General features: G+C 38.3%; 1 protein-coding gene across 1 annotated transcript in view; it reads left to right on the top strand.

Annotated features, from left to right (window-relative positions):
• shisa9b (shisa family member 9b) overlaps positions 1–26,417 on the top strand; it is a 43,064-nt gene extending 16,647 nt beyond the window's left edge. The window contains exons 3-4 of the mRNA XM_036565684.1: positions 20,269–20,415; positions 25,132–26,417. Of these exons, the coding sequence (XP_036421577.1) occupies positions 20,269–20,415; positions 25,132–25,529 (545 nt within the window). The 3' untranslated portion in view covers positions 25,530–26,417. The remainder of the gene's footprint in view (positions 1–20,268; positions 20,416–25,131) is intronic.
• The last annotated feature ends 432 nt before the right edge of the window (positions 26,418–26,849 follow it).

Below are 26,849 nucleotides of genomic sequence, written 5' to 3'. Positions count from 1 at the left end.
AAATATATGCACTGAATTTATGAAAACTACAGAAAGTGGTTCCACATTTGCATATATATGTTTGGAAAATTAGATTATTTCTCTTCCTGTCAGCATGACTGCTGCATAATTTATAGCATTTGTTCACATTACTGTACTCTATGACAAAATAATTTGTTGTTGGAGCTCTGCTCCTGAAATGGCAGCAGAAAAGAGCTGCTGTTTTGGTCTCAGTGCTGTAGAACCACTGTAAATGTAAGCTGCATATATCTCATCAGACATTCTCACAAAACTGCCTCAAAACATGAATATTTGAATGTCAGTCATCATGCAGAAGTAAATATATTCACGTAATCAGTTGGAGTGCTACATGGTACACTAAAAAATTATGTATTTTTCCATAATTTGTTTGCCCTTTTTTACCCTAATTCTGATTTCTGTGGTTATGTGGTTATATATAACAAAAGGTTATATGGTACGAGTAAAAAGAAGAAGCTCAATTGCTGTCAATGTGTTGCAGTAATGAGATAAAATTGCTAATTGCGAAATAATATATTTTGTAAACTAAATATGTTTTAATAATTAGCCTTAAATAACCTTGACACCTATGCTGACAACAGCATATAGATTCTGAGAAGAAAAGTTGTAATTATTTGCACATTTCGAATTTTACTATGTTCTGGTAATGAGAATATGATCACTGAAGTGTTTCTAAAAATCAAAAATAAATTGACCCTTGTGTGGTGTTCAGGTCTGTGGGACCCATTTTCAATGTTTACCAAAAGAAAAAATGATGCAATTTATTATTATTTTAACCCGAGATTCCTTACCTTTGATCATTTTCTGTGAAGAACATATAAAATAACACATTTTCAGTGACTTCACACTTTTACACCCCCTACACATTTATATTACACATGTGGTGTCGGGGTGAACCCGCAGGGAATAAAAGTGTGGAGGTGCTGTGTCCCTTCACTCTGTTCTCCTCCTATATGGCTGCTGTTTGTGTGTATGTGTGTCTGTGTGCGTTTATGTGTGCGTGTGTGTGAGGGTGGACAATATGGACAGGCTGCTGACTGGCTATGGCTGCTAAAGGAGAGCCCTACGCTGGCCACTTGTGATATTTTAAACATCTGATTTCAACAGAAATTGTTATGGCTGTATTGATTTAAAAAAAAAAACAAAACAAAAAAAAAACAATAATGCGGTGGGTCCACCAGACCACTGAATAACAAAAACATGAACACCACACAGGGGTTAAATAAATCACTCAGTGTTATTTCTAATCATTCAGACAACATTTTATATTAAAAAACAATATTAAGCTTTGTCCTTTTATTTTTCTCAAGTTGAATCCCAGCATTTGTCATGTTTGTTAGAATAACCCACTTATGAACAGACCATCAGAAGACTTCACTGGCAATATTATAAGCTGTGACATGCCTCTTAAACTGTCAGGTTAGCTTTACACAATTAAATTTTCATGTAACTGCTTTCATGGTGTGAGTTACCGGCAAGATCATTTATGTGCGGCTTAGCAGTTGCACAAATCAATTCAAAAACAAGGTTGCATGCAACACATTCAGTTACTCCACTGAAGCCAAAATAAATTTATGTGTTTTTTACATCTGTCATTCTCATCAAGGTCTCCTTTTCAACCACCCACTAAACTTCATTTTCCCATTTTTTCTCATCCACTGATCTGGTGAAAGCAACGGTTTGAGCAAATGCCGCTCGGCGTGATTGTGTGATGTGTTATTGCCATTTTGATCTGCTATTCTATGAAGCTTGCTCCACAAAGTTGAGACACTTGCAACTGTTGCGGCTCAGTTTCAAATGAGTTGCAGGACACTTTGCATTATGCAACTCAAGTGCAATTTAGTTTCATGTAGATTTTAAGCAACTAAAGTTGCATAAAAGTTTCACCTTGTAAAGTCAGCCTAAGGACTCATCAGCAGGTTAAGACCCATGTTGCTCACTTATGTAGCTTACATATTACTTTCACAGTAGTTACTGAGTAGTTCATAGTAATTTCTGGATTATGACCCTTACCAAATAACAGAATAATAGATTTTAGAAAACTAAGTTATGACTAATGTTGATATATGACTATCTATAAGAGTTCATGAATGGATATTTGGTTTATCAAATAGGAAAAACAAGAAAAACAACAGCAAAATACAAACAAACAAACAAAAAATGGACCTTGGCTGAAAATAACATAGGGCTGGCTTACCTTTTTAGGTAACCACACTGGTGTTGTACAAAAATATAGCAGCATTCAAAGGAATATAGTTTACAACATGTTTTATTATTCCAAAACAGCTGAGGGAAATCGGTAGGTTTTTGTATTGGATGAGTAACAGAGGTTGCCTCTTCAAGTAAGCCAGTGAGCTAATAGTTCCAACAAGTGTCATGTTGGATGCTGATAAGGACTTATTTTCTCCTCAGTGGACGTTGTGCCACCATGTTATTTGTCAGAGGAATATCTTTTCATTGTTTCTGGACCTAGCTAACATCACCTAAGGGAGTTATCCTAGATAGTCAGCCGCATCCCTAACAATGTGTCCTTGGCAACGTGCTCAGGTTCAGGCACTTGTGTTTCAGAGTAGCAAAGTGTAACATAATATACTTGCTCGCAAATATGAACAAAATGGTTGCGTGTCACTGATTTGTTGGAGTGTTGATTTTCTTAGTCTTCCTACTGTGAAGTGATTTGAAATGATTTCAGTATTTGAATACAGACAGTTACCCAAGTACTCAAGTACCCATGCACATTCCTCATTTAGCCAAAGGACACCACTGAAGAATGACAAATACTAACCATTATATATTAATCTTGTGTCTCCACTGTTTGGTTTTGCTTTTAGTTTTTTTACACTCTTTGAAAGCGACGACTGCCCTTTACATTGTGTGAACATTTCATGATGACTGAACCAGTAGAAATGGCCAGAATCTCATTGCATTGATGCACATTCAAGTAAAGATTTTTTTCTACTGTAAAATAACCATTTTGGAGGTACAAGGTTTTGTTATGACAGTGACATATTTTCCATTGTGCTGTGTAGTATAGTTTGTACATACGATATAGTTCGGATTGCTGGACTGTAAAGAAAAGTTCATCCTTTATCAGTGGTGATCCAGGGGGAACTTTGTGTAATCGATGCTGTGCGCTCAGATGGAGCCCCATGTTGGCCCGTTGACAGATGGCTCTGTGCTGGAAGTGTGCTGGCACTTGTGTGGAACGTCTCTTTGGCCCAGGCCTCCTCACGCAGCTGCAGCACTTGTGGCTTTGTGACCTCCTTTTACTACAGGTGGTCAACCAGGGAAGCATAACTGCTCTCTCACACACTCACCCACCAGATAGCGGCAGACAGGCATACATTTTTCTCTGCACTCATACAGGCCTAGTGGAGCCATGCACTGTAGAAGCTAGTTGGCCAAAGTGAAACTGGCAGTTCTTGTATTTATCATCTTTAAATCGATTTAAACAGAGTTTAGCTTCTCATCTTCTGCAGACCCTGTGTGTCAAGGACATCTTTAGTGTACTGCCAAACTTTCTGTACATGAATACAACAGAATTTCATTGCCAGCAGAGTTACTGAATGATTTATTAAGGCTCATTTTGGTGCTATATTTTGAGGTGCCTGATTCATGCAATATGCCAATGGCACACAACAGCTTATTTTCTTCACATAAATTCAGAGTTAGCCAAGACATACTGTTTTCATTACTTATATATTTATATATTGTTTTCAAAATGCAATTTAACCACTGTTTTACCAATTATATTACCAATATCTTGAAATGTGGAAAGTTCCTGTGCTAAGTGGACTCCATCCTTATTTCCACACAACAACATATTTTGTCTCTTTCTTGATTAATTCAACAGTTTTTAAGTGCAGAGCATAATTGTGAAAGGGCTTTGGAGCAGAAATGCCTCACCTTTAAGCTTCCAGCAGAAATAGAGCAGACTCAGTTTTCTTCCAAAGTGTGCTTGAAAAGAGCAGGGTGTCTGCAGGCATCCTGAAGTTAAATATAATATGTGTAAGATTTTAAAGCCGCTCAAAATTTGATTACTAAAATCACTATTTAGATATCATGGAAAGTCAAGGAGAAAGCATATAAGCCAACAATTTGGTAAAAAACAGTTTTAATGGGACTTTGAAATACTATAGTTTTGCTTGTATTTATGATTAAGCTAATATGTTATAATTGCATCTGCACACAAATACATCTATAGTCACTAAATTCAGTATGGAAAAGTCAGAGACAACTTTTTCATTTATTTAATTTCCTGTCAAAATAGCTATTAGGTTATTAACAATTAACATTTCAAATGTTTTTCCATAAAAATGCAGAAAACACATTTACCAGAAAATGACACAGAAGCCTCAGCAAATAAATAACTAAATATAATATAAACTTTTTTTAGTATCTAGTACTTTCACTCTTTATTACAGTTTCCGTGCTTCCTGTCATGTTTTAAAAGAAATCTGCAAGGATATGTTTCCACAACACCAAAGTTCAGTCTTCGAAATTGGTTGATTTTTTTTTTTTGCTTCTCACGATCCAATTGTTTTGAAAACACCAGCAGCTTCTTTGTTTTATGAAAATGTCTTGATCTTCTCAGCATGGTGCTTGTGGTCATTATCATGCTGTATAATTTCTTCCTAATCAAATGTTTTCTACTGCATGTTTTGTTAAAGTTCAACAAACAAATCATCAACTCTAGATGTTGTTATACATCCCCAAACTTGTACTGAGTCTTTCACTGCTTTGGCGATGTATATACTGCCAACGGTTATTTCCCAAGATGTCTCGTATGTCTTCTTTTTTTGTCTATTCCCTTTTCTCAGTAATGGCTTTCTATCAGTTACATATGCTTTCAGATCCATAGCATTGAGTTTTCTCACAGTGAAATAATGGCCTGAAACACCTGTGGTTTTTTTCAGTTCTCAAGCACGAGTGGATCTTGATTTACTTCTATCTCTCAAAGATTAAAACTTCAAGTACTGTTTGTCTGACAGTGACAGTTTTGGTGGTCTACCAGGTCCTGCACAGTTGTTTAGAGTCACATTTTTAGATATCTTTTAACAAGTTTTTGAACTCCTGTTTTGGGAACATTTTTTTTACTTATTTTCTTTCACTTATTTATAGTTTTTTGACTTTCCTGATGTAAGAGGACTATCTTATCTGATCTCAGAAATATCAAGCCATTTTACACACACATGAGAAAGAAGCTGAGGCTGCTGAGGTGTGTTTGGGTAGTTGCTTGTGTGAATGTTAGTGTCTCTTTGAGGATGAACATAATGTTAATGGGAATAGCTTTTGTTGGCGACACAGCTGTAACTGGCTGGTTTTAAGATTGGAAGGAAAAAGTTAAAATGGCAGTAGCGTGCACAAAAGTAAAGAGCGGACAAATTAAATACTGATAGATTTGATATTAAACTTATTGTGGGGGGGCTTTTGAGCAATTTTCTGTGAAACATATCCTTGTTGCTTTTCTGATACTGAAAAATGAATATATTGTATGTAATGGCCTTTTTGACTGGAAACTTAATGAACATGGTAGTCTCTGAATTTGCACAGTCCTGCTTTTTTTAATGGCATAGGTATTTGAACATGTGTGATTCTGCACATAAATATGTAATGTTTTACATTATGTATTATTTTATTCTTTAAAGTAAAAGTCATTCCTTGAATGCAAAAATCACCGTAAATTCAAGGACACGTTGTTAAGGATGTGACTGAAAAGGCAGAGGCAAGGCAGCTGAATTGCTAACCAGTCTAAAATGCTCTAGCTGGCGTAAGCCAAAAACAACAACAAAAAATACATGAGACGATATTTACCTTGACAAACTAACATGTTGGCACATCATCCACTGTAGAGAAAAAAACGTGTGTCTGTTGACACCGTTGCACCAATTGACCCTGCTTGTGAGGAAGAACTATGATGCATTAACATCAGTCTAGTGTGTTTTTTTTCCTTCTTCCCAGTTAACTAAACATCCATTCACTCTCACTGATACTCAGATATCAAAATTAATCACAATGCACATACCTAGATGATATACCAAATTAATGTTGACAAATATTTTCTTTAAAAAATCAGCCTATAATCTTAGACCGTGTAGTTTTAAATGTAAGGCAGTTTCATGCTTATTATGGCCATAAACTGATAAAATCGAAAAGGCTAATGCCTGACCCACACTACAGGATTTTAAAAATCTTAATGGATGTTGAAAACGTGAGAGACCCCACACATAATGACACCTTTCACTGATTTTCCTGTCCTTGATCGTTGTAAGACATTAAAATCCCCACACTACACGGTCTGCCCTGAGTAAAACACCACATACTTTCAGATTATGCACATGAACGAGAGTCCCAACCAATGGTTCAGATTCTCAAAACCTCACAGGAGAACTAACGTGACTTTAGCTCTAAACAAACACTGTGGATGACAGTGAAGCTATCGCTGCTTTCTGCACAGAAAAAGCCAAGAAAGATGTGGATAAAGCGATGGCAGAAAAGAAGGGGTCAACAGGGCTCATACATACTGCAACACAAGCTTGATGTGAATACATACATACATATATATACACATGAGGTATCTAGTTCTCGATTTAGCTGCCATGCTTACAACTTCTTTCGTACACACTGACAATTTCAGTTCAGCTCGGCTTTCATAGGTTGACGGCCTTTCAGGCATGACATTAACACCGCATTTCACACCAGAGAATTGGTGTCCACTCCACACCACAGGATATGGAGTCATAAATATTAAACATGTTTAATATTTACGATTCACAATCGGGGTGGCCCTGACTGGACTGGGAATAAAGACTGGATTATAGACACCCCACACCACAGAATAATCTGGGAGGATCATCGGTTACGATCACCCTGACATCGGGAGATCTTTTGCGATTGTGGGAAGGAGCAAATTGGCCTCAAAATCAGCCCAATTATCCTGTAATGTGTGCCAGGCATAAGTGGCCATAGCAGTCGTTTTCATTAAGCCATTCCATCTGTCCTCTCTTTATGTATTGCAGTGCACTTTCCATCATATGTACAATGACTATATATACTTCTACATAGAGAAAGAGAAAAGGATAATATCAGTCCAGTTTTTTACATGTATGCCACATACCTAGAAAGCATATGCAGCACTGAGGTTAATCTCATGCAACCTTTTTGTGAATTAGAGTGAGGGGAATACTCCTCCTGGCTGAATTAATAAGGATAATAACAGGGTTTGTTTATGTGGGTTGGGAATCATGGCTGATTTTCAGTCTCAAGAAAAGTCTGTTGTTAGCTGTGGAGTGTTTTGCTTTTCAGACAGAATGAAGGCTCTTCCAAAAAAACTGGTGAATTTCTTTTGAGAATTAAGGCACAAACATTGGAGTGTACAAAACATTACCTCTAAGACAATGACTCCCAAAGGTACAGCAAATAAAATAGCATTAATACAGTCATGCTTCCAGCAGTTTCTGGAAATATTGCTCTACAATCTGGGATTTCTTAGTGACCATGATGTAACATTGCAGCACACTTGACTTTTGGGCTCTTGTTTCTCAAACTTGCCAAAACATTGTGAGGAAGGTCGGATATCAAAACCATGTTCTCGTTAAGGATTTCCTTTTTTCACATCAGACTGTTTTAATGCATTTCTAGGCTGTCCAGGTACAGTGTAAACCATTTACATCAAAGAGTCTGACAGTGCTATTGAGTAATAGCTTTGGGAATATTTGAAGGTGGGGTTATGGGTATTGCTGTGTGGATCTTTGTCCATTAATATTTATAACATTTCAGACTGAGGCAGTGTATTGAATATTTATAATAACCGCATGAGGCTGTATCATGCCGATGATGACTGGGACTTTTTTGGAAGAATTCCATAGGAAATCAGAGGAAAAAAAGACAGCTTAAAGCCACAATCAGAGATGGATAAGCGTTGTTATGTTTATATCAAATGTTTGGCTCATCTCCATCAATTCCCTTTACCTTTTAGATGTCTCATTTTCTAAATATAACCCTTCTCCCGTCGTCAGCCAAAATAGCGGAGATTTTGATGCCACTGTTTACGGACTCTGCAAATACAAACAAACCCATTTAGAGCTTTTAAATCTGCTTCCTTATGTCAGTGACTGTTGGTTCTTGCATTCAAAGCACATGTTTTCACAGGCTGTGAATTTTAAAAACGCAGCAGGACCCCAGTACCTTCTTTCAGTGTTGTAACATGATGAAAACTGCAAACCTATTGTAAAAACATATTTAGGCCAGTGAGAATTCCCTTCTCTAAAAAATGCATCAAACACCAATCCTCTTGCTTCAGATTCAAACATATTTCATTGTTCATCCAAACATCAGAACAAAACATAATTTATTTACATTCCCAATCCTGCTGTGGTGTGATTTCATCTCTGGTCACCTCCCTCAGAAAGAGGCTGAACATTGGAAATGCTGCAGTATCAGCTATGATGACTGCATCATTGACCATGAGGAGAAAAAAGAGTCAACTGCCAATTTGAGGCAGTGCTGTAGCCAAAAGAAACAAATGCATGCCATTAAAAAAACATGCATGTACTAAATCCTGTTTGAACATCCTAGGGCAGAAATCACTAGATGGATGTAAATTAAAGATAGATTTGGATTTGTGTAATGAATTGTATAACAACAAATCATTTTCACAGCAGAATAAGTGTTTTAGATATTGGTTGTTGAGTCATATGCTTGGCAAGGTTTTCAGATTGAATATGCAAGACAACAAAGAACAGCATAACTTTGCCTTTCACACTGAATGCGTTTGGACCTTTTTGCTCAGAAGCGTGTCTTCACCTCCTGTTGGCAGGCAAAGAAAGTCTCAATTTTGATCTGATCTAGGTAGAGAAAGGAAGAAAGTGCCTTTATCAACAGATGGTTGCCAGTTCCTGGGTTCACCTTTTAAAGACACTCCATTTCCGGGCCTTTTTGTGCATGTTTGGTGATTAGGCAAGCACAGACACTGTGCTTATGTTAAATTAACATTCTTTCGAGCCCCTCAAGAGGGGCATCAATTTCATAAGACAGTGCGTGAGCTTGGCAAAGCTTGTTACGTAGGTTTAAAGCCACAAATGGGGATTTGTAAAGCTGATTTTGTTTACAGAAAATTAACATCGTCTACCCATTGATGCCTTAAGATAACACCTATTAGATGCTTCGTCTGCCAAGTACATTTCTCATGCCTTATTGACAGCCAGGATAAGGTTTTTGACTATGGTGTTTACCAGCAAACAAAAATGTAAACAAAGTACTTAGAGCCTGAAATGTTTTTTAAGCCATTGGCTGCTGATTCTTGCATTCAAACACTTCCTTTTTTGTGAGGCAAAAATCAGTGCTAAGGTTACTGAAATCCCTGATTGTGGCTATGAAGTGTGCAACTGTGTTAAGTCTGACTGTTGACATTTGCATGTGTGAGTGCAAGACTAAAGTCAAGTCAAGTCAAAGTTTATTCATATAGTGCTTTTTACAAAAGGTGTTGTCACAAAGCAGCTTTACAGAAAGTTCTTTGATCAGAAAATAAGTCCGAGGAAAAAGTTTAACTGGCAGAGGTCACCCTTTTATTTATTTAATTTCCAGGACAGGCTGTTATTCAGGAAAAAAGCAGAAAACATATTTACCAGAATATTACACAGAAGCCTCAATGAACAGATACAATATGACGTTTTCAGTATTTATTGTGTCCTTTGCCTTTATTACAGCGTCCATTATTTTGGGGAGACTTGCTTTCAGTTTTTAAAAGTAACCTACAGTAATATTTTTCTGCACCATCAAAGTACAATTTTAGAAGATTATTTAATTTTCTGCTTCTCAAGATCCAGAACACCAGCAGATTCTATGTTTGCAGCTTGATGTTCTCAGCAGATTACTTGTGGTTTATCTTACTGTAGATTTTCTTCCCAATCAAAAATTTTTAGAGGGTATTACATGACATACTTAAATTTGTTTGTGGTTATCAGCATTCATGATGCCTTCAATCAAAAACAAATCATCAACTGTTATACATGTCTAAACTTGCGCTGATCCTCCACAATGTTTAACTCATGATTGTAGACATAGATCAGAGTCTTTCCTTGCTTCATGGTGTACATACTGCATTTTTTTTATGTCCAGAGATCTAAAATTTACTTATCATGGACTCATCAGTTCATAAAACCTTACTTCTGTCCAGTCCAGGTTTCCTGTTTTGTCATTCTAGTGCAACTCTTCTTCTTTTTTTGTCTATTTCCTTTTTTCATCTCCTTGACAGCTACACATCATTTCTGACTCATAGCGTTGAGTTGTGGCAGGATGGACAGAAACATCTGTGGATTTTTCAGAGCAAGAGAGGAGCTTGATTTTCTCCTCTCTCTCAAAGATGAAAGCTTTAGGTACTGTTTATATGATGGTGACAGTTTTGGTGAATCTATCAGGTCTTGCACAGTTGTTAGGAGTCTAATTTTCTCTGTATTTTCTGATCATTTTTCCGAACTCCAGTTTTGTAAACTCCTGTTTTTTTCAGTTGTTTTTTAAGTATGTTGACTTGCTTATGCTCTATGTTGACTTGCTTATGCTTATGTTCTCCTTCAGCTATGTTTCTGTGTAGAAAAAGACATTTTTAAGGCAGCTGAGTTGTGTTTGGTTATCAGCTTGTGTGAAAGTGACTCTTTAAAGGGGAGGACATTGTAACTTGCTGTAACTCAGTGGCAGAAAAGTGCACAAATGTAGGAAGTGGATAAATTAGATACGGATAGATTTGATATTACACTTGGAGTTGGAGGCTGTTGATGGATGTTAAATATGTTTTCTGCCTTTTTTCTGATGCTGAAAAAAAAACTTGTACTTAATGGCCATTTGGAAATTAAGAGAACAAAAAGGGGTGTTCTGATTTTTGCACAAAAATGTATATAATTTTAAGAATGTTTAATCCAGTAATGGGACCCATTCCCAAAAAATAAAAAAAAGAATTATAGAAAAACTCTTGGGGCAAATAGTTCCTCCAGAAATGGGGTCAAATGCCTCTTTTAGCACTTTTAGCATGTGGCCCAAAAATTATTACTTAGATAGATTTCATCGCAAAGATGTAAGGACATAGATTTGTTCACTGAAGTTTTACTGCTTAGCTATCATTACTATTAAACACTCCTCGAGTGATCATTAGCATCGCTAATTAGCAAAGAGTTTTTGAACTTTGCAGGTGTGTTTGAGATGATGTAAGATTTCCCTAGGGGGCTTCTCACCCCAGGTAGGGGCAAGATGCCCCTTTGTAAGATTTTTATTGTTGTGCTATGCTCGTGTCCAAATATGGTTTAATTTTATAGCCATTGGCCCAGATTGCCTGTATGCAAATTTTATACCCTGATTTAATGACAATTTAATGACAATAAATAGTGAGTTTTATTAATAGTCTTACAGGGTAAATTAAGATTGGACTAGACTGGTGCTTATGTGTGAAAATGGCACTGCCCTTCTAATAGTACAACTGCATGGGTATTGAGCTCCCAAAATACTGCTTTGCATTTTTAATGAGATCTTGGAGAGTGTCTGTATCTCTAGTTTCAACTCACTTTGACCCAGTGTCTGTTGCTTGAGACAACCTTTGTGTCCTTATCTACAGTCAAGGTTTTTCTTTGAAAACAGATTCCTTTTTGAGCAGTTTGAACTGCCATATGATGTTCCTCATAGATTGTATAAGCGGCTGTGTTTCTGGTGGATGTGATTTAGACATTACTTTCTTAGATGTTATAATAGCCTGTAACTACTTTATTAAAGCTCTAAAATGAAATAAGGTTACATTGGTCAGTTCATGTAAGGTGAGCATGTGGTGAGCAATATGGCAAAAGTAAAATGTCAAGATACTTCACAACATTTTCATGATACATAATATGCTTCCAGTTATTTCGTTTTTCTGAGATTTGATGCGTTGAAACAGACAAAAAAGATCCATTAGTGCAACAAAAAGCCATCAAAAACTGTGAATGCAGTGATTTTTATTCAATGATTCACACAATGCACTGAACTAAACCGATCTAAACAGGCCTAATTACTGACAGTATCTGCAATACTCTCAGAAAAGAGCATATGACATCTATGGATGATTCCACTGAAGTTGTTCAAAGTCAGAGTTGAAAACACATTTTAGGCTTGAAACACATTTCATGTTATAACATTTACCAAAGGTTTCAGTGGTGACTGTTTCGGTAGTGACTATTTTAGTTCATGTTGAGGATAGCAAACAGTTGTACATGCATAAAATCATAATATTTTCATTAAAACACAAAAAGGCTCACTTAATTGCAGAAAATACATGTTTCTGTAGTGACAGTTCTTAATGTTACATTCTGACTTTCAGTCTTTGGGGCACATTTTCTTCAAAACAATGGGATCTAACTGCTCACCATGTGGCCATGAGGGGCAGGGATGCAGTCTCGCTTCCTGCTCTAAAATGCAGGGTGCGGCCAAAATAAGGCTCAGCCTATGTACTGAAACTCCTTGTGTTTTGGTAGTGGGATGAAAACATGCAACAATTTAAAAATCTCATGATAAATATAAATCTTTCAACTTCACTTAAATAACAATAAAAATAAAAGTGAAATCAAAAAGATCTTTTTTAAAAACAATGCAAAAAATATAAGCAGTATTTTCACAAATTGAGGTTATGGTTTGGGACAGCCACCTCCCAATAGCAAGTACCCTATAAATGATGATTTTGTATATATTTAGCTTATTACTGTCTCCGTTAATGCTTTGAGTTTAAAGATTATAACACATTTGTTGTAAATAGCTAAAGTCTGAATACGTAATTGTTTTTTTTAAATAGTATGTTTACTGTGGGACCACAGTTTGAACTAATTCGGTATATATATACTTTTTGAAACAAGTACACACAATTTATACTGCTTAGTATAATGTAGTGCATGACTCTAGTGTATAGTACTTTTAGCAAAATGCAAGACACCATTAGGTAGTACCAAATTTGAGAACTCAGAAGACATGCTCTTGTTTTTGCAAAATATACTGGAAAATGAGCCTGTATGGCAGTCACAAAACTGCCAAAAAATAGGCTACTCTATGAAATCATTAAATAGCTGAGCTACGGAGGAGACATTTCCGATGGGTTTTTCCTAGGCCTCACACATTTAATCAGACACAACAGATCATTTCAAGCTCCTCTTCAAAAGTAATTAGCTCAGAACTTATATCTCTTTTGACCAGTGGGAAATTAGGCCCTAATTAGCCTAATTTATCTATTAATTTCTTTTTTATCATTGAGATGTTGCATTAAGGGATTGAGAACTCCCAAAAAACTGTTGGAGCCTTTTACCACCCCCTAACCCTCCTGTGACTGACCTCAAAGAGCTTCTGCCCTCCACTTGCTTGACTGATGATCTCCTTGTGGAATAACTGTATGTTCATGTATGAATAAACAGTAAGAAAGCTTCTGTTCTTCTTCAGAAACCATGTATTGCTCTTTTTTACAGGTTAAATGTGCTGTATGTGGGTTTTGGCTTTCTCCTGCTCTGCTTGTTCTCAGACTCGCTCAAAAGTTTCAGTGGTCATTATTAATTCATGGACCCTTCTGTCAGGCTTCATTCTCCCCTCTGGAGAGCTGCTAACTCCCCTGTTGTTCACTCCAGCTTTTCTTCAGGTAACACTCCGAGGGAGCACTGCATCTCCCTAGCAGAAAACTTCATATCTCACAGGAATTTTAAATCTTCCCACAAAAACTTGCCTTAAAAACAAAAGTACTGCAGTGTGAATCTTTGCTAAGAATGGCAGGAAACCAGAAAATATTCTTAACTATAGGGAGAAGAAACCTAGACTGGTTAGGTGCATTGAAGTTGTGAGCTCACTTTATAGCCCAAGTTTTTGTAGAATGAATTACTAAGAAAAATGTGCTGGCTGAAATGATGCTGTTAAGAAACAATATCTGTTTATTAGACATAGCAAGAGCAGTGGGCATAAAATCGGTGTGTCTGTAGTGGGCATCAGGGGCTCACTGGCAGAGCTAGCATGAACGTCAGCAGTTAATATCTTATTTTCTATGCTGGATAATCTTTTTCAAGTTTAGAAAATCATCGCCAACCATCAGGCAGATGTATTGGCAGTGTTTTACTTGGTGCTGAGAAGGTGCGGTCTCGACCTTTGTGTTTCCCACACAAGTCTGAGGGCTGTGTTTGAGTAGCTCAGTAGAATCAAACTTCCAACGCCTAGAGCCTGAAACAGTTGAATTTTATTAGAATTTATAATAGAACCTCTAACAATACCAGTAAGATGTTATGCAACTGAATTCTAAAAGACTAGTCAAAAGCTACTAGCAGTTGCACAAGTCAAAGCCATTTCTTTTCAGCAATAGATATTGATGATGGACACATAGACTAACAAATAGAATATGCCTCAGTGCATCTCACGGAACACAGAAACACATGGATCAATAAGGCTGTGGGTGGAAAGACTGAGATGAGCAGCTCTACCTCTAGCAGTATTTTCTGTCAAGACTTTTGACCAGTGTTGGCCTGTTTATGAAGCCAGATAAATGACTTTTAATACTGACTGTTAATGATTTCAAAATGAATGTTCTTACTGGCAACAAAACAACTGTACAATGGAAATAATTTAAACAAACCTTAAATTGTGCATATAGCTCAGAATTAAACATGACAATTTTGACACCAGCTTAATCCTAGTGCCAGAGATAAACTGTTTAATAATGGTAGTAACTATTTGCTGCGACTGACAGTTACATTGTCTATTAGATGCACTACCCAAAAGTATCCAGGCACCTTTCTATTTAGTGAATTCAACTACTTTACTGACACATCTCCATAGAAATGCATTGCCAATAGAATGGGCCACTCTGGAGCAGTTGCACATGAGCCTAAGGCCATCATGACCAGTGCCAGTGGTCAGCTAGAGGGCTACACTGGGCTGTGGAGCAGTGGAACTGTTATTTTCTGGAATGACAGCACACCATCTAATATTTTTGGGATGCCATTTGTGATAAAGAACTTTTTATCCAAAATCAGTACCTCACCTCACTCTTGCTCTTTGCTGCTTGAGTGTAAAGCTTTCCCAGAAGAGTAGAAGCTATTATTGAAGCAAAGGTGGGCAAACTCCCTATTAATACCTTTGATTTCAGGAGAAACTTTGCAGGTGTCTATAAACTTTTAGACATTCTGTTTTCTAGCATAATTCGACATGCTTTCTTTATTCCAACAAATCTTTCAAGAGTTAGCAACGTGCTTTAGTGCGCTCAGTAATCACCCCGTATCTTGTCTGTGAGATACTGACTAGAAGTCCTGACTCCTGGCTTTGACAGCAAACTGTAATCGTGTTTAGCAGCTGCATGAGGTGCACTGTCTGCGGGGTGCAGAGCCACAGGCCAAGAAACATGTGTAACTAAAGCTGGCATATTCATTAAGTTGCTGTCTGCCGAAATGGCCTAAAATCCAATCAAAGAGTGTGTCAAGGGAGAATGATGGGAAGCGAAGCCGGGGTGACATTTCGGCGATAGCCGACATCTCCTCCCCCCAGACAAACGGCTATTCTGTTCTAGAGCCGGTCACAAATTACAGCAATTTCTGTCAGTGCGCCACTTGGTTTTGTCGCTTGAGAAATAATTTTGACCCAAATCCGAACAGCTTTTTCGGCCATTCGCCCCGTGACTAACCATTTGTTCTTCATCATAAAGACGCCACATCAACAGCAAACAGCGAAGTGATGATTTACAAACAGATGATGTGCAAACAGAGCAGTCTGGCCTCACCCCAGATCCAACTGTGTCCAATCAGGGGAATTAAGGGCAAGGACAATGAAACAATGCCATTCTTGCTGTAAAACCTGTATTCTGTGCTTGAGTGAAGGTTGCATGGCAACAGTGTATTGGAGGACATCCCAAACAAAACTGAAAATAAAACTGGGTGAGAGAGGGAGGGAGAGAGAGGGAGAGAGAGAGAGAGAAAGAGAGAGAAAGAGAGAGAGAGAGAAAGAGAGAGAAAGAGAGAGAGAGAGAGAGAGAGAGAGAATCCAATTATGTGAAATCCAGGGCTGTACTGTATGTGTGGTAGAAGTATGGGTAGTATATTTTATCCACCTCTTCACCTTTTTCCACAAGTTACTGAAGTGTATAAGCACATTTTTGGCAGATAAAGCTCCGCATGGAGGACATCTGCTGCCTGTTTACTTAGCAAATACATGGTGCATATTGGACAAATAAACCCATAATCAATGCTTGACATTATGAATGGCCTTGCATAAACAAATAAGAACCTAAAGAATGTTTGCGCATGGATTTCAGGACATCTGTCTCAACATTAATGGTAATAACGTGGATCAATGCGAGCATTGTAGAGCCAAGACTGTCTTTCAGCTTCAATTCTAATAATCCAGGGTTGTATCATTCATTTACTTGAGTAATGATCGTGTCAAAGAGATGATATGTCACTGTCAGCGGATATGAAAAACCATTATCTGCCACTGTGCCTACAGCAGACATAGCTCGACCACCAGCCGTAGCGGGTCTTCATGGCTGGGTTAAAGAACTTCAAAGATCACTTCACTATTAAAAATCTGAACACTGCAAATAATGAATGAAAGCCAGTCAGGGTCAGCTTTATGCATCTGAGATCAGGCCAATATCTTGCATGTATTGCTAGCATTTGTGGGTGAGGTATTCTATTAAAGAAAAAGATTGAGATTTGAGTGTCTTGGTTCTTAAAAATGTTGTTTTGTTTTTGTTCTTCAAGGTCAGTGTTTGAAGGATGATTACTGAAGGGGCTGATTTCCATATTCTAGTAGGTTTCTCATTTTTCTAGCCTTCTTCCTTCCTCTCCTTCAGACAGCAAAGACCTGCACTTATTACAGTCTCATTGCCTCAGAAACAGGATGTTTTTGTCATCCCTTCTGATTACACAACGGCAATGAATATTACTTTTCAAGCACTTAGGACTTCAGCACAGTTTAATTACTTTTCTCCGATTTGATTCATTTGATGCATTCCACACCTGGTATATCAAGTCCATTATCAGACTGCGACCATGAATGTGATAATTAGGGAAAATGTTCTTGTGTGGATAAAATACTGACTAGGATGATGTGATTTACATAGCCATTCCTTTCATTCAGGCTAAATCTACATGCAGAGCACCCTTAAGCATGCTTGAAGGTTGTGTGTCTTTATGGGAAAAGAAATACCGGGAAAAAACAGGTCACAAAAAATGAAAACAACCTTCATCTTAAAATAAATCTACAGTATAAGGCAAAAAAAGAGTCCAAATAATTTCTTTTCAATGTAGATACTAATCTTTCTACTGGAGGGGAAAACTCCCCTTTAGACCAACAGTATGTACTGGATTATTTCAGGTTTCATCTTCTATGCTGCACAGACTGTGGAACTCGTAGTGCTAATCACAAGACATGGGGAAAGAATAGGCTAATGTTTCCAAGACAACACCCAGTAGAGTTCAATAGGTACACCTATTTCTGAAGAATGGGTGCACAATAGTGCATGTTCCACATTATGTAAGCCATAAAACTCCCTCCTGTGTACCTGTGCCGCCTAAGGGTGTGTTCACACTTGGTAGGTTTGTTTACATCAAGACAAACCCTGACGTGATTGCTCTGCTAGTGCAGTTCATCAGAACAAGTGAGAATGCTGCTATTCGAACACTGTTGTGCACTAAATAATCGGACCGAGATGTTAGTCTCTGTCCACTTCCAAACAAACTCTGGGCAGTTTGTTTGATGTATGAAGGAAAAACGAACCAAAGATGTCTTCACTAGACCAAACACAAAATGAGACACATGCGCATGTGTTTTATCAACTCTTAATGAGCTTCAAATCAGTAATTATAAAATGGGTAGTTTTGCATGGCGTTTAAGCCAAAGTACAGCATGAATCAGAAAGTTTTTTAATCCCAGTTTTTTCAACAAATGTACTTCATGAAATCAGTGAAATCAGTTGAAATGAATATGACTTTTGCTTTGAACTTTTGGTTCAGTGTCAAATATATCAGTATGAACACTAAGTGAACAAGAAATAAAATAAACAATGTATCATTTTCTGCTTTGATCCTGACCAAGGGAACCGAATGACAAATGTAGATACAGCCTAATTCCCAATACTATGAAGCAGTGTGTTCGAATAATTTAAATACAGTTCTGGGGGAAAAAAGTATTTAATTTATTCTATTTTTCCATATATCTTCAAAAAATTACATAAGACTGTGGGAATCTGAGTACATGAAACACAGTTTTAAATGATAATTTATTTGGATTTAAAAAGTTATCCAAACCCACTGTTCCTTTATGAAAAAGTAACTGCTGCTTTAGTTGCTCAGTCAACTAGTAATTGGGATCAATTAAAGTAGACAAACCCAGGCTTGAATAATGCCAGCTCTGTTGAATTTAAACTGTCATTGAAGTTATGAAAATATATTAGTCTGGAAATGGTTACAGTGCCATTTCTAAGGGACTCCAGCAAGTGAGTGGCATTATCTCCAGATGGAGCAAACTTGGAACAGTGTTGAATCTTCCCTGAAGTGGCCAGCCCACAAACATTCCTCCAAGAGTACAGTGGCGACCAATCCAGGAACCCAGACAAACATCTAAAGCCTTTCTCGCCACAGATAAGGTCAGCGTTTATGATTCCATCATTAAAAAAAGACCGGGAAAAATGGTATCCATTGAAAGTTGTAATTCAAAAACCCCTGCTAATAAGGAGGAACAAAAAATGAATAAGGAACAATATTTTGTGGACTGATGAGTCAAAGGTGGATTTTTTTGGAAGACAGGGGTCCCACTTCTTCTGGGGTCAAGCTAACACAGCATTCCACAATAAGAACATCATATTAACAGTTAAACATGGTGGTGGTAGTGTGATGGTGTGAGGATACTTTGTTGCTTCAGAGTTGGGGAGATTTGCCATATTAACAGAACCATGAATTCTTCTCCAGAAATACCTACAGGATAATGTCAGTCATCAGTACATGATCTGAAGCTCAAGCCAGTTGGGTTATGCAGCAAAACAGTGTTCTAAAGCACAAGAGCAAGTCTATCTCTGAATGGCACAAAAGAACCTCATTGTGAGACTGTAGTAGGACCTAAAATGGACAGTTTGTGCTTGACAACCCTCTAAAATGGCAGAATTAAAGCAATGTTTCAATGATAAGTGGACCAGAATTCCACAGTAATGCGAAAGACTGATCTTCTGATGTAGGAAGCATTTAATTGCAGTTGTTACTGTAAGCTACCATTCATTACGTTTAGGAGGCAAAAACAATTTCACATTGGATGATATAAGTGTTGCAAAACTTTTTCCCTTCTAGAAATGAAATGATCATTTTAAAACTGCCCTCTACACGGTGATTTACTGTTCCAAAAATCTTCATCAGAGTTTGAGGAATCTCTCCCAGACTCCTTTGGCTCATCAGGGCAGTGAGAAATAATGGCCACAACATCTGTCTTGTGTCCTGTGCCAGTATGCAGAGGGCCAGGCAATTTGCCATGCTACCCTACATCCTTCAATTGACCATCTGTCTGCTTCTGGACCAGTATGGTCTCCTGAATAGTTTCCTGAGTTAAACCAGCTGTGTCTCTTGAGATGACATGCTTTGGCAGCTTCAGGTCAGAGTAATGTAGTACCAAATGAGGAGAAAAATTCAATTCAGTGTCCTTATTAAGTATATTGAGTAATATCTCAGCAAGAGTGTGCCATCGCTTTTGCATTAACATGTTTTGACATTAGCAGTTCAAAAGGATTCGATCGGAGGGGGATTAGCACAGGAGAGCCTGGCTGAAGGTCCAAAAATCCATGGCTAATGATCAGCTTCCTGGGGATGGCTTGCGGAGAAGCATTGAAGAGAGAATTCCGAAGTTGTGTTGCTGGGTCGATGAGACAGACCCCACACAGGCCATTATATTGTAAGCCGTAACTCAAAGAGCATTGATGGAAAACATCCCTAATGTGTCCTGAAAATAAATGAAGATCCACTAAGAAAATGTTGTTGAGACACGTAAAATTGTTAAACTGGGATCTGAAAAAGGCAGCGAGCGTTTAAAAAAAAAATTCTGTATTTTTCTCTGGTAAAAGATTCCTTTAATGTCTTGTAGAACCTTGAAGCACCATTGAATCCATTCGCTGTGGCTCCAGACAGCCTTGCATTTTTATACATTTAAAAAGTTCTATTTTCAGACAAGGAAGTATGAGTGAGCTGTGTCAAATCCTGTTCCTGATCCCTTTGGATTTTCTCTCTTTCTTCTCTTCAGAGGGCACCCAGATGAACAATGTTGGCCCAGGATCAGCCCTGATGCAGGCTATGACACAGTACCCCCAACTGGGACAGGTGTCCCACGCCTATGAGCAGCCACAGCCTGGCAAGGAGCTCAACAAGTATGCCTCATTGAAAGCTGTGGGTAAGACTGCCTGCATTCTTCATTAGTGATGTAGGTTTAACCATAACTGCATGGCTGTTTCCACCACCCTATTATACAGACCTTGGGTTTGTTAGTAATCTAGCATTTATATCTGACATAGATATATCTACAAACTGCTGTAGTGGAAAAAAGCAAAACAATGTATTGACAACGTAAAAACTTTTTTTTGTTTTAAATTTTCATATTTTGTTTGTCATATATCTGTCAAATATCTGAAAAATATAAAAGGTGAAGATATGCAAGGTGAAGGGGGGGAAATGAAGTCATGGGTTACTAGCGACCTGAGGTATGCATTTAAGGGTTGATCAGGCCTCATGCACTATGTTTATGATCTTTTGTGGAAACTGTAAGGAATGATCTACCTTTGAGCACCATGTTTTATCATGTTTAGTTGAATAATAACTTAAAGGCTGATTCAAAAACTTGGCTATTTATTTCATTTTAATCTACTTTCCTCAGTTAATGATGTGAACTTCTGTTTTTTGCATTTGTTCATAGATTCATAGAAAATTCACAGATTAATGGATTTTTATTTATTTTAATTTTCAGCTAAATTCATGATTTTGAATGATGAATATGCCATTTACATGAATCATGTAGATTCCTGGGGCGCTCTACTGCCAGCAAATTAATCCTTCCTGTCCCCTAAACACAGCAGCAGTTCACGAGTTCAGTAGTCCGCAGATATAGCATTTCATTTTTATGGGCCAATCAAAAATGAGATAAAGTTATCAAAACAAGAAAGGAACATTTTCGCATATTTATTTATTTTTGGTAGCTAGCAAACAATGCAGTTTTTGGACCTGTAGTTGTTGAAATCAATGAGTGCGTTTTCATGTGCCTAATAATCCAATAACTGTAGAAAATTAGATTTTGTCAGTAATTTGTTTGCATGCACTTGAGAAATCAGATAATGGTAAGACTCTGGGTCTATGTGAGTTAGGCAGTAATTGGATTTCTGCTTCACAAACAGGGTAATAAACTCACAGAAGAAGACATGACATAAACGTGAGGTAAAACTCAAATGTTATGTTTTTTTTTTAACATTGAGTCACTTTAGCTGACAATACGAACATACATCATCTAGAAGATTAAGAAAATTCAAATTCTTAATTTTATCAAGCATGTAGTTGGTTTCAGCATCTCTCCAAAAGTGTTTTGTTGCCGTCTCACCGGTGCTGTGTTAAATGCTGTTTCCGGGAGAGTGGTCTATTTTTGCACATGCACAGACTGAGAAACCGAAAGAAATCAGAGTGAGGGTAAACATGCTAAAAATCCCGATTCAGAGTGCACCAGAATTTTATGTTAAACTCATTACAACTTTCTCTCCAGGAGCAATGCCGCCAGACCCTGCTACAGGAGGTTGATTTCTGAACTTGTCACCTTTTCACTGCTCATGAGTCTTCATGTCTATTAGTCTCACAAACTGTTTTTTTCTTAATAAGCAAGCACATAATTAGGAACAAAAGACACACATCAGTTACATCTAACTGTTATTCTGATAAAACCAGACAATAATAAGTCTTTACTGATCCAAACTGCACTCTGAATGAGCTTGCATATCTGATCTGGTAAAATTACAGCACCTTCAGCAATAAAGGAAGCCTGATGTATTTTTAATACATGGTAGCACACATATTCTACACGGTGATACATTTCACTGTGGCCAAGGTGGACATGCAAGCACCGTAACTCTTTGGCAGCAGATTTTAATAAGTTAAGAGGGCCATTACCAAATTCTCAGAATGAATCATTAACGACACACTCAGTTTGAGGGTTAGCGATGCTTTATAGAGAAATATCTTGATTAATCATGACATATAAAGAGAGATAAATGCACAAGTTTCTTTGCAATGGATATTCAAAGAATACCTCACCAGCCCACCAATGGCCTTTGATTAGTCTTGCAATACTGTGTGTGTCCATGCTTGTTGTAGAGGCATGGCTCCAAATTCTGAAATTCATAGCCCCTTATTGACTTTTGTAAAAGGAGGGCAAAAATGCATTGTGTAAGGTCATATCATTTGATTTTGTCCAGACCTTGGCAAGCCCAAATGGGCTTTTGAGGAGAAAATTATTACTTCAGTCTGAATGTTTTTTTATTTATTTTTGGGTCTGTTGCATTACTCTTCTGATAAATACATTACATGAATTCTGCTGCCAGGCTAAGTAGCAAATATGAGCTGAGAGGCACTGCCAGCACTGCCGGTATGGTGCTTTCCATCTGAATTGCAATTGACATATCTCAATTATAGTGGCTGCTTGCTTATTTTAGACAGAAGGGACAGAATAGTCCTATGCTTTGAGTGCTATACTGCTTCCTCTGAATTTTCTGATGTAAATGAAGCGGTGTGCTAGCATGTACAAAGCAAACCATGTATCTTATTTGTTTTGAAAGGCTAAATTTGATGGAGATTTCTGAACATAGGCAGAAAAGGGCTTTTTTCAAGGCTACTTTTCACATTTATTCAGTTGCAAAAATTGGTCTGATAGTGTGTTTGTATCACAGAGCATAAAGGGACCAGTGTCAGACATTTCAATAGGAATAAACTCCCCTATAGTGAGTTTTCCGATAACATTTCATTTGGACTGAAACTTGGACTACTCTGCATGAGCTCAGCCAAAATCAATTAATCTGTATCAAAGCTCAGCCTATCAGAAACCTTCAGTTGTCTGACTGCTGTCTGAGCATGAAGAAACGGTATGCATAATGGTGGACTTCTCAACGTGACGTTCATCCACAGCTGAAACTTTCCCGCTGGTAATCCACTGAAGTACTGCCTGAGCAGCCGGATCATTAAGGAAACAAAGAGGAGAAGCTTTTCAAAGGGAAGCAGGCTCGGGAGACGAGTTAGAGAGACGGCAGCAGCAGCCACAGAGCTAAACTGTTCGGGCTGCTGCTGCCGGAGACTGGGTGGTCACCCTCTCTGATGTATGTTAATCTTGGGGTATCGACGTGTATGAAAGGGCCTTGTTCTCCCTGTGCAATCAGTCTAGTCTCTCCGCTGCCTCACTTGTTTGGTGGGGCCGCTCTCCCTGTAGCAAGGTGTTAGATCCATGCTAGGGACTCAAGAGGCTGTCAGGGCGGCTAGAAAGGTCACCTGAAGGATATTTAATTAAGAAGTCTAAAATGTCATGGAGAACCGATGAAGACTTCAAGCGTGCGGAGGTTGTCCCAATTAGGGCTTTACACAGTTTCAAGGTGAAGCTCCGTGGGCACTGGTGTGTGAACGGTAGGAAAATTACATCTCAACCCTGAATGGCTGGGGACAGGCTAAGAAAACACAGAAAGAACAAGATTTAAACCCTAATGACAGATGATCAAGGAAGCACAAAACGCCTGACACAGCTGCACCAAAAAATTTAGACAAACAAATTCATGTGGATTTGACAATTTCACAAGAGATCTAAAACCCGAAGACATTGACGACTGATCTACCATTGCCAGAGGGCTTCATGTTTTCAAATAACGTTCCAAATATTAATTATTTAGCGAATGCACATTAATAATGGAAAAAAAGAAAAGAAAAATCTAGGGCAAAATGAATTATTCAAAAGATATTTCACACCTTCAGACCATTTAAGTACCTTGATGTAGGGCCTATTAAGACTTAACATAAAACACTTGCCATATCAACATTTTTTTTCCCCCAACTACTCCTTCCCCTTGTAGCTATGTAAATGAAAACCTTTCCTTAAGCATCCAGATAAGAATACATGTCTATGGGGGACTGAGTTTGATGTGTGCAATGTTGGCTCCAAGGAAGTTCTCATTGGAGGAAAGCTGGATGTTTGCATAAAATGTGCTTTTTAAACTGTTTATCATAAGGGTGGAAAAAACAATTTTTAAGTCTAAGACAGTCCTTCATATTTTATGGCATCACTGTTCTCTTTTGTTGAATGTCAGTTTGATTGTTTACTTTCACTATCCTGATACTTGATGTCTATTTTTTCCTTTAGACATGTGCCAGTATTAAGTAACTTGGTGTAGCGCAATACTAAACACATGCAGTAACGTTATTGTGCACAATTTGCACAGTATGTGTGTAGGCTGTGTAGTACCGAACCCAATGTGGGAAAACTCTGCAACCTTTAGCTTGACGCTAACATAGAATGATAAATCTCATTCTTACTAGCAGAAATTAGCTTTTGGAGCAGCTTCACAGCTATTGTTAAAGGTCTCCTTGTTCTTTTGCAAGGTTCTCAACTAAAATCCTAACTGCAAATAGCCTTGCATGATGGATACAGAATGAGCATCATTATGTGGACAGTTTATTTTTATTTTTTATTATTTTATTGTAAACATTACACACATATTTGATTCAGATGCTCTTATCCAGAGCGACTTGCAGTGTTACAAGGTACAGATGTAGGTGAATGTAGTATTAGGTGTCTTGCCCAAGGACTCTTATTGGCGTAGCACGGTGAGAGTGTAGCTTACCCAGATGGAATTGAAACCTAGCGCTGTGCAGACAGTACTACCCACTACACTATGCCCCAGTACACTGCAGCACACTGCAACTCTAGTGCAACATACATCACATCTTACTTTCTTGGAAGGAAAGATAGGTCCCACCAAGATTTATTTTGCAAGCAACATCTTCTTAAAGCAACCTTGAGGCACTATGTAAAAATCGAACATATTACTATAATCATTATTTAACACTAGCCTGTTTTATTCATTTACATTCCCAGCAGAGAAAGCGAATGAGAACTTCTACGCAAACCGGAGGCACATGGCAGAGCTGACGGCCAAAGGCACGCTTCCTCTGCAGCCGGTGCGGTTGGAGCCAGAGCCAACCAACCCGTACAGCCCTGAGATGCCGTGCCAAAAGCAGAACGGACACAGAGCCAAGAGCACCAAGGTGCACAGCTCACACCCGCTGCCCTACAGCTCCAACACCATCGCCACGACAGGCATGCTAAAGGGCTGGGAGGCAACAGAGACACTGGGCCGCCGCCACACGTATGGCCCCAAGAGGCACAGTGCATTGGTGGAGCAAGTCAACGAATTAGCCTCCGCCCAGAGCCAGCACTACCTGCCCCCACACCCCTACTATGTCACCAACAGCAAGACAGAGGTGACCGTGTGAGGGGCCGTGATGGAGCCAGCTGACCCCTAGCCAGAGTAGAGGATTTGGAAGAGAGGGAGAGGGATTTGAGTGCAAAGAGGAGCAAAAAAGAAGAGGCGTGTCAAAGCCCTGCATTGGCAGAGGTGCATCCAGCCATCTGCATGGCGCCGTGCGTGTAGGGTGTCTGTGTGCTTTTTTTCCCTTTCGTCCAGGAATGGTTGTGCACGGAAGAGGATGGCACTGGACTCCTGCCTCATTCAGGGGGGGAACAACCATTATTTTGTTTAACCGGTACTCTCTCTGTGTCCATTACTTTAATCTCTGCATTATAATGCAATTTAACAATATGACCTATAGTAATGAGCTTATGACACAAAAATGAGCATAGTAGAGGCTCTCCAGCAGAGAGCAAGTGTTCCAAATGCCAGATATTCAATGCAATTAGATTCATCAGCAGCGTGAGATGTTACAAGTGGTACTCTGTGCAGCAAGTCTATGAATGCTGTAATTCGTACTACGCTATTGTGGGGCACGTGGCCAAGAAGCCCATAGTGAAATGTGAAAACAGGTTCGAGAACACCAACCGGATGATTCTGGACATGTATGAAGCCGGTTTTCACATAGCTTAGTTAATGTCGATATAGGTAGTCTCCAGACAAAGTGCATCAAAACCTCTCTGTAGCGAAGCAGCACACTCTAATCCGATAAAACTCTGGGCCTGTGCCTTTCCATGAAACCTGGCATCTAAGAGCTTTGTGCTTTTTAAAAAAGCGCATACGGTGTTTCCTAAAGAACAAAGATGAAAATATACGCTCACCTGTTGTTTACCGCTGTCACATTTCAATAGAAAATGTTGATGCCTAGTGCTCTGAAACACATTTGTTACTTTTTGCTCTTCATTACTGTAACTCACTAGCTTCTGATGTGATTGTCATCTATTTTTGTACCTGCAAGCGCAAAGAAAATAGACTGTAGGACTCCCAGAAAATAAATTAAACATGCTGTATGTTTTTTTGTTCCTTTTTTAAATTATGGGAAAGTTTATTGTTGGAATTTTTAAGAGTACTGTGGTAATGGCGTTACAGTCAGTGAAGATTGTAGCAAACCCCAGATTTGAGAAGCCCAAACGAACAATGGAGACTTCATTATTTCCTACCATTTGGTGTTTTAGAGCCCCATAATCTCAAAATGTATTTCATTCAGATATACCCTGACAACAAACCACCATTATGTACTATATTGGAATTGTTATGTACTGTAAGTAAAGTCACTGAACATCTTAGACCACTAAATCCATCTAAGATTCCTGTTTCTTTACATAATTCTTCCAGCAGCACAATG

Source organism: Colossoma macropomum, unplaced genomic scaffold (genome assembly GCF_904425465.1).
Source record: "Colossoma macropomum unplaced genomic scaffold, Colossoma_macropomum, whole genome shotgun sequence".
NCBI classification, from domain to species: domain Eukaryota; kingdom Metazoa; phylum Chordata; class Actinopteri; order Characiformes; family Serrasalmidae; genus Colossoma; species Colossoma macropomum.
Note: the sequence above shows the minus strand (reverse complement) of the source record. Positions and strands in the feature narration are given on the sequence as shown.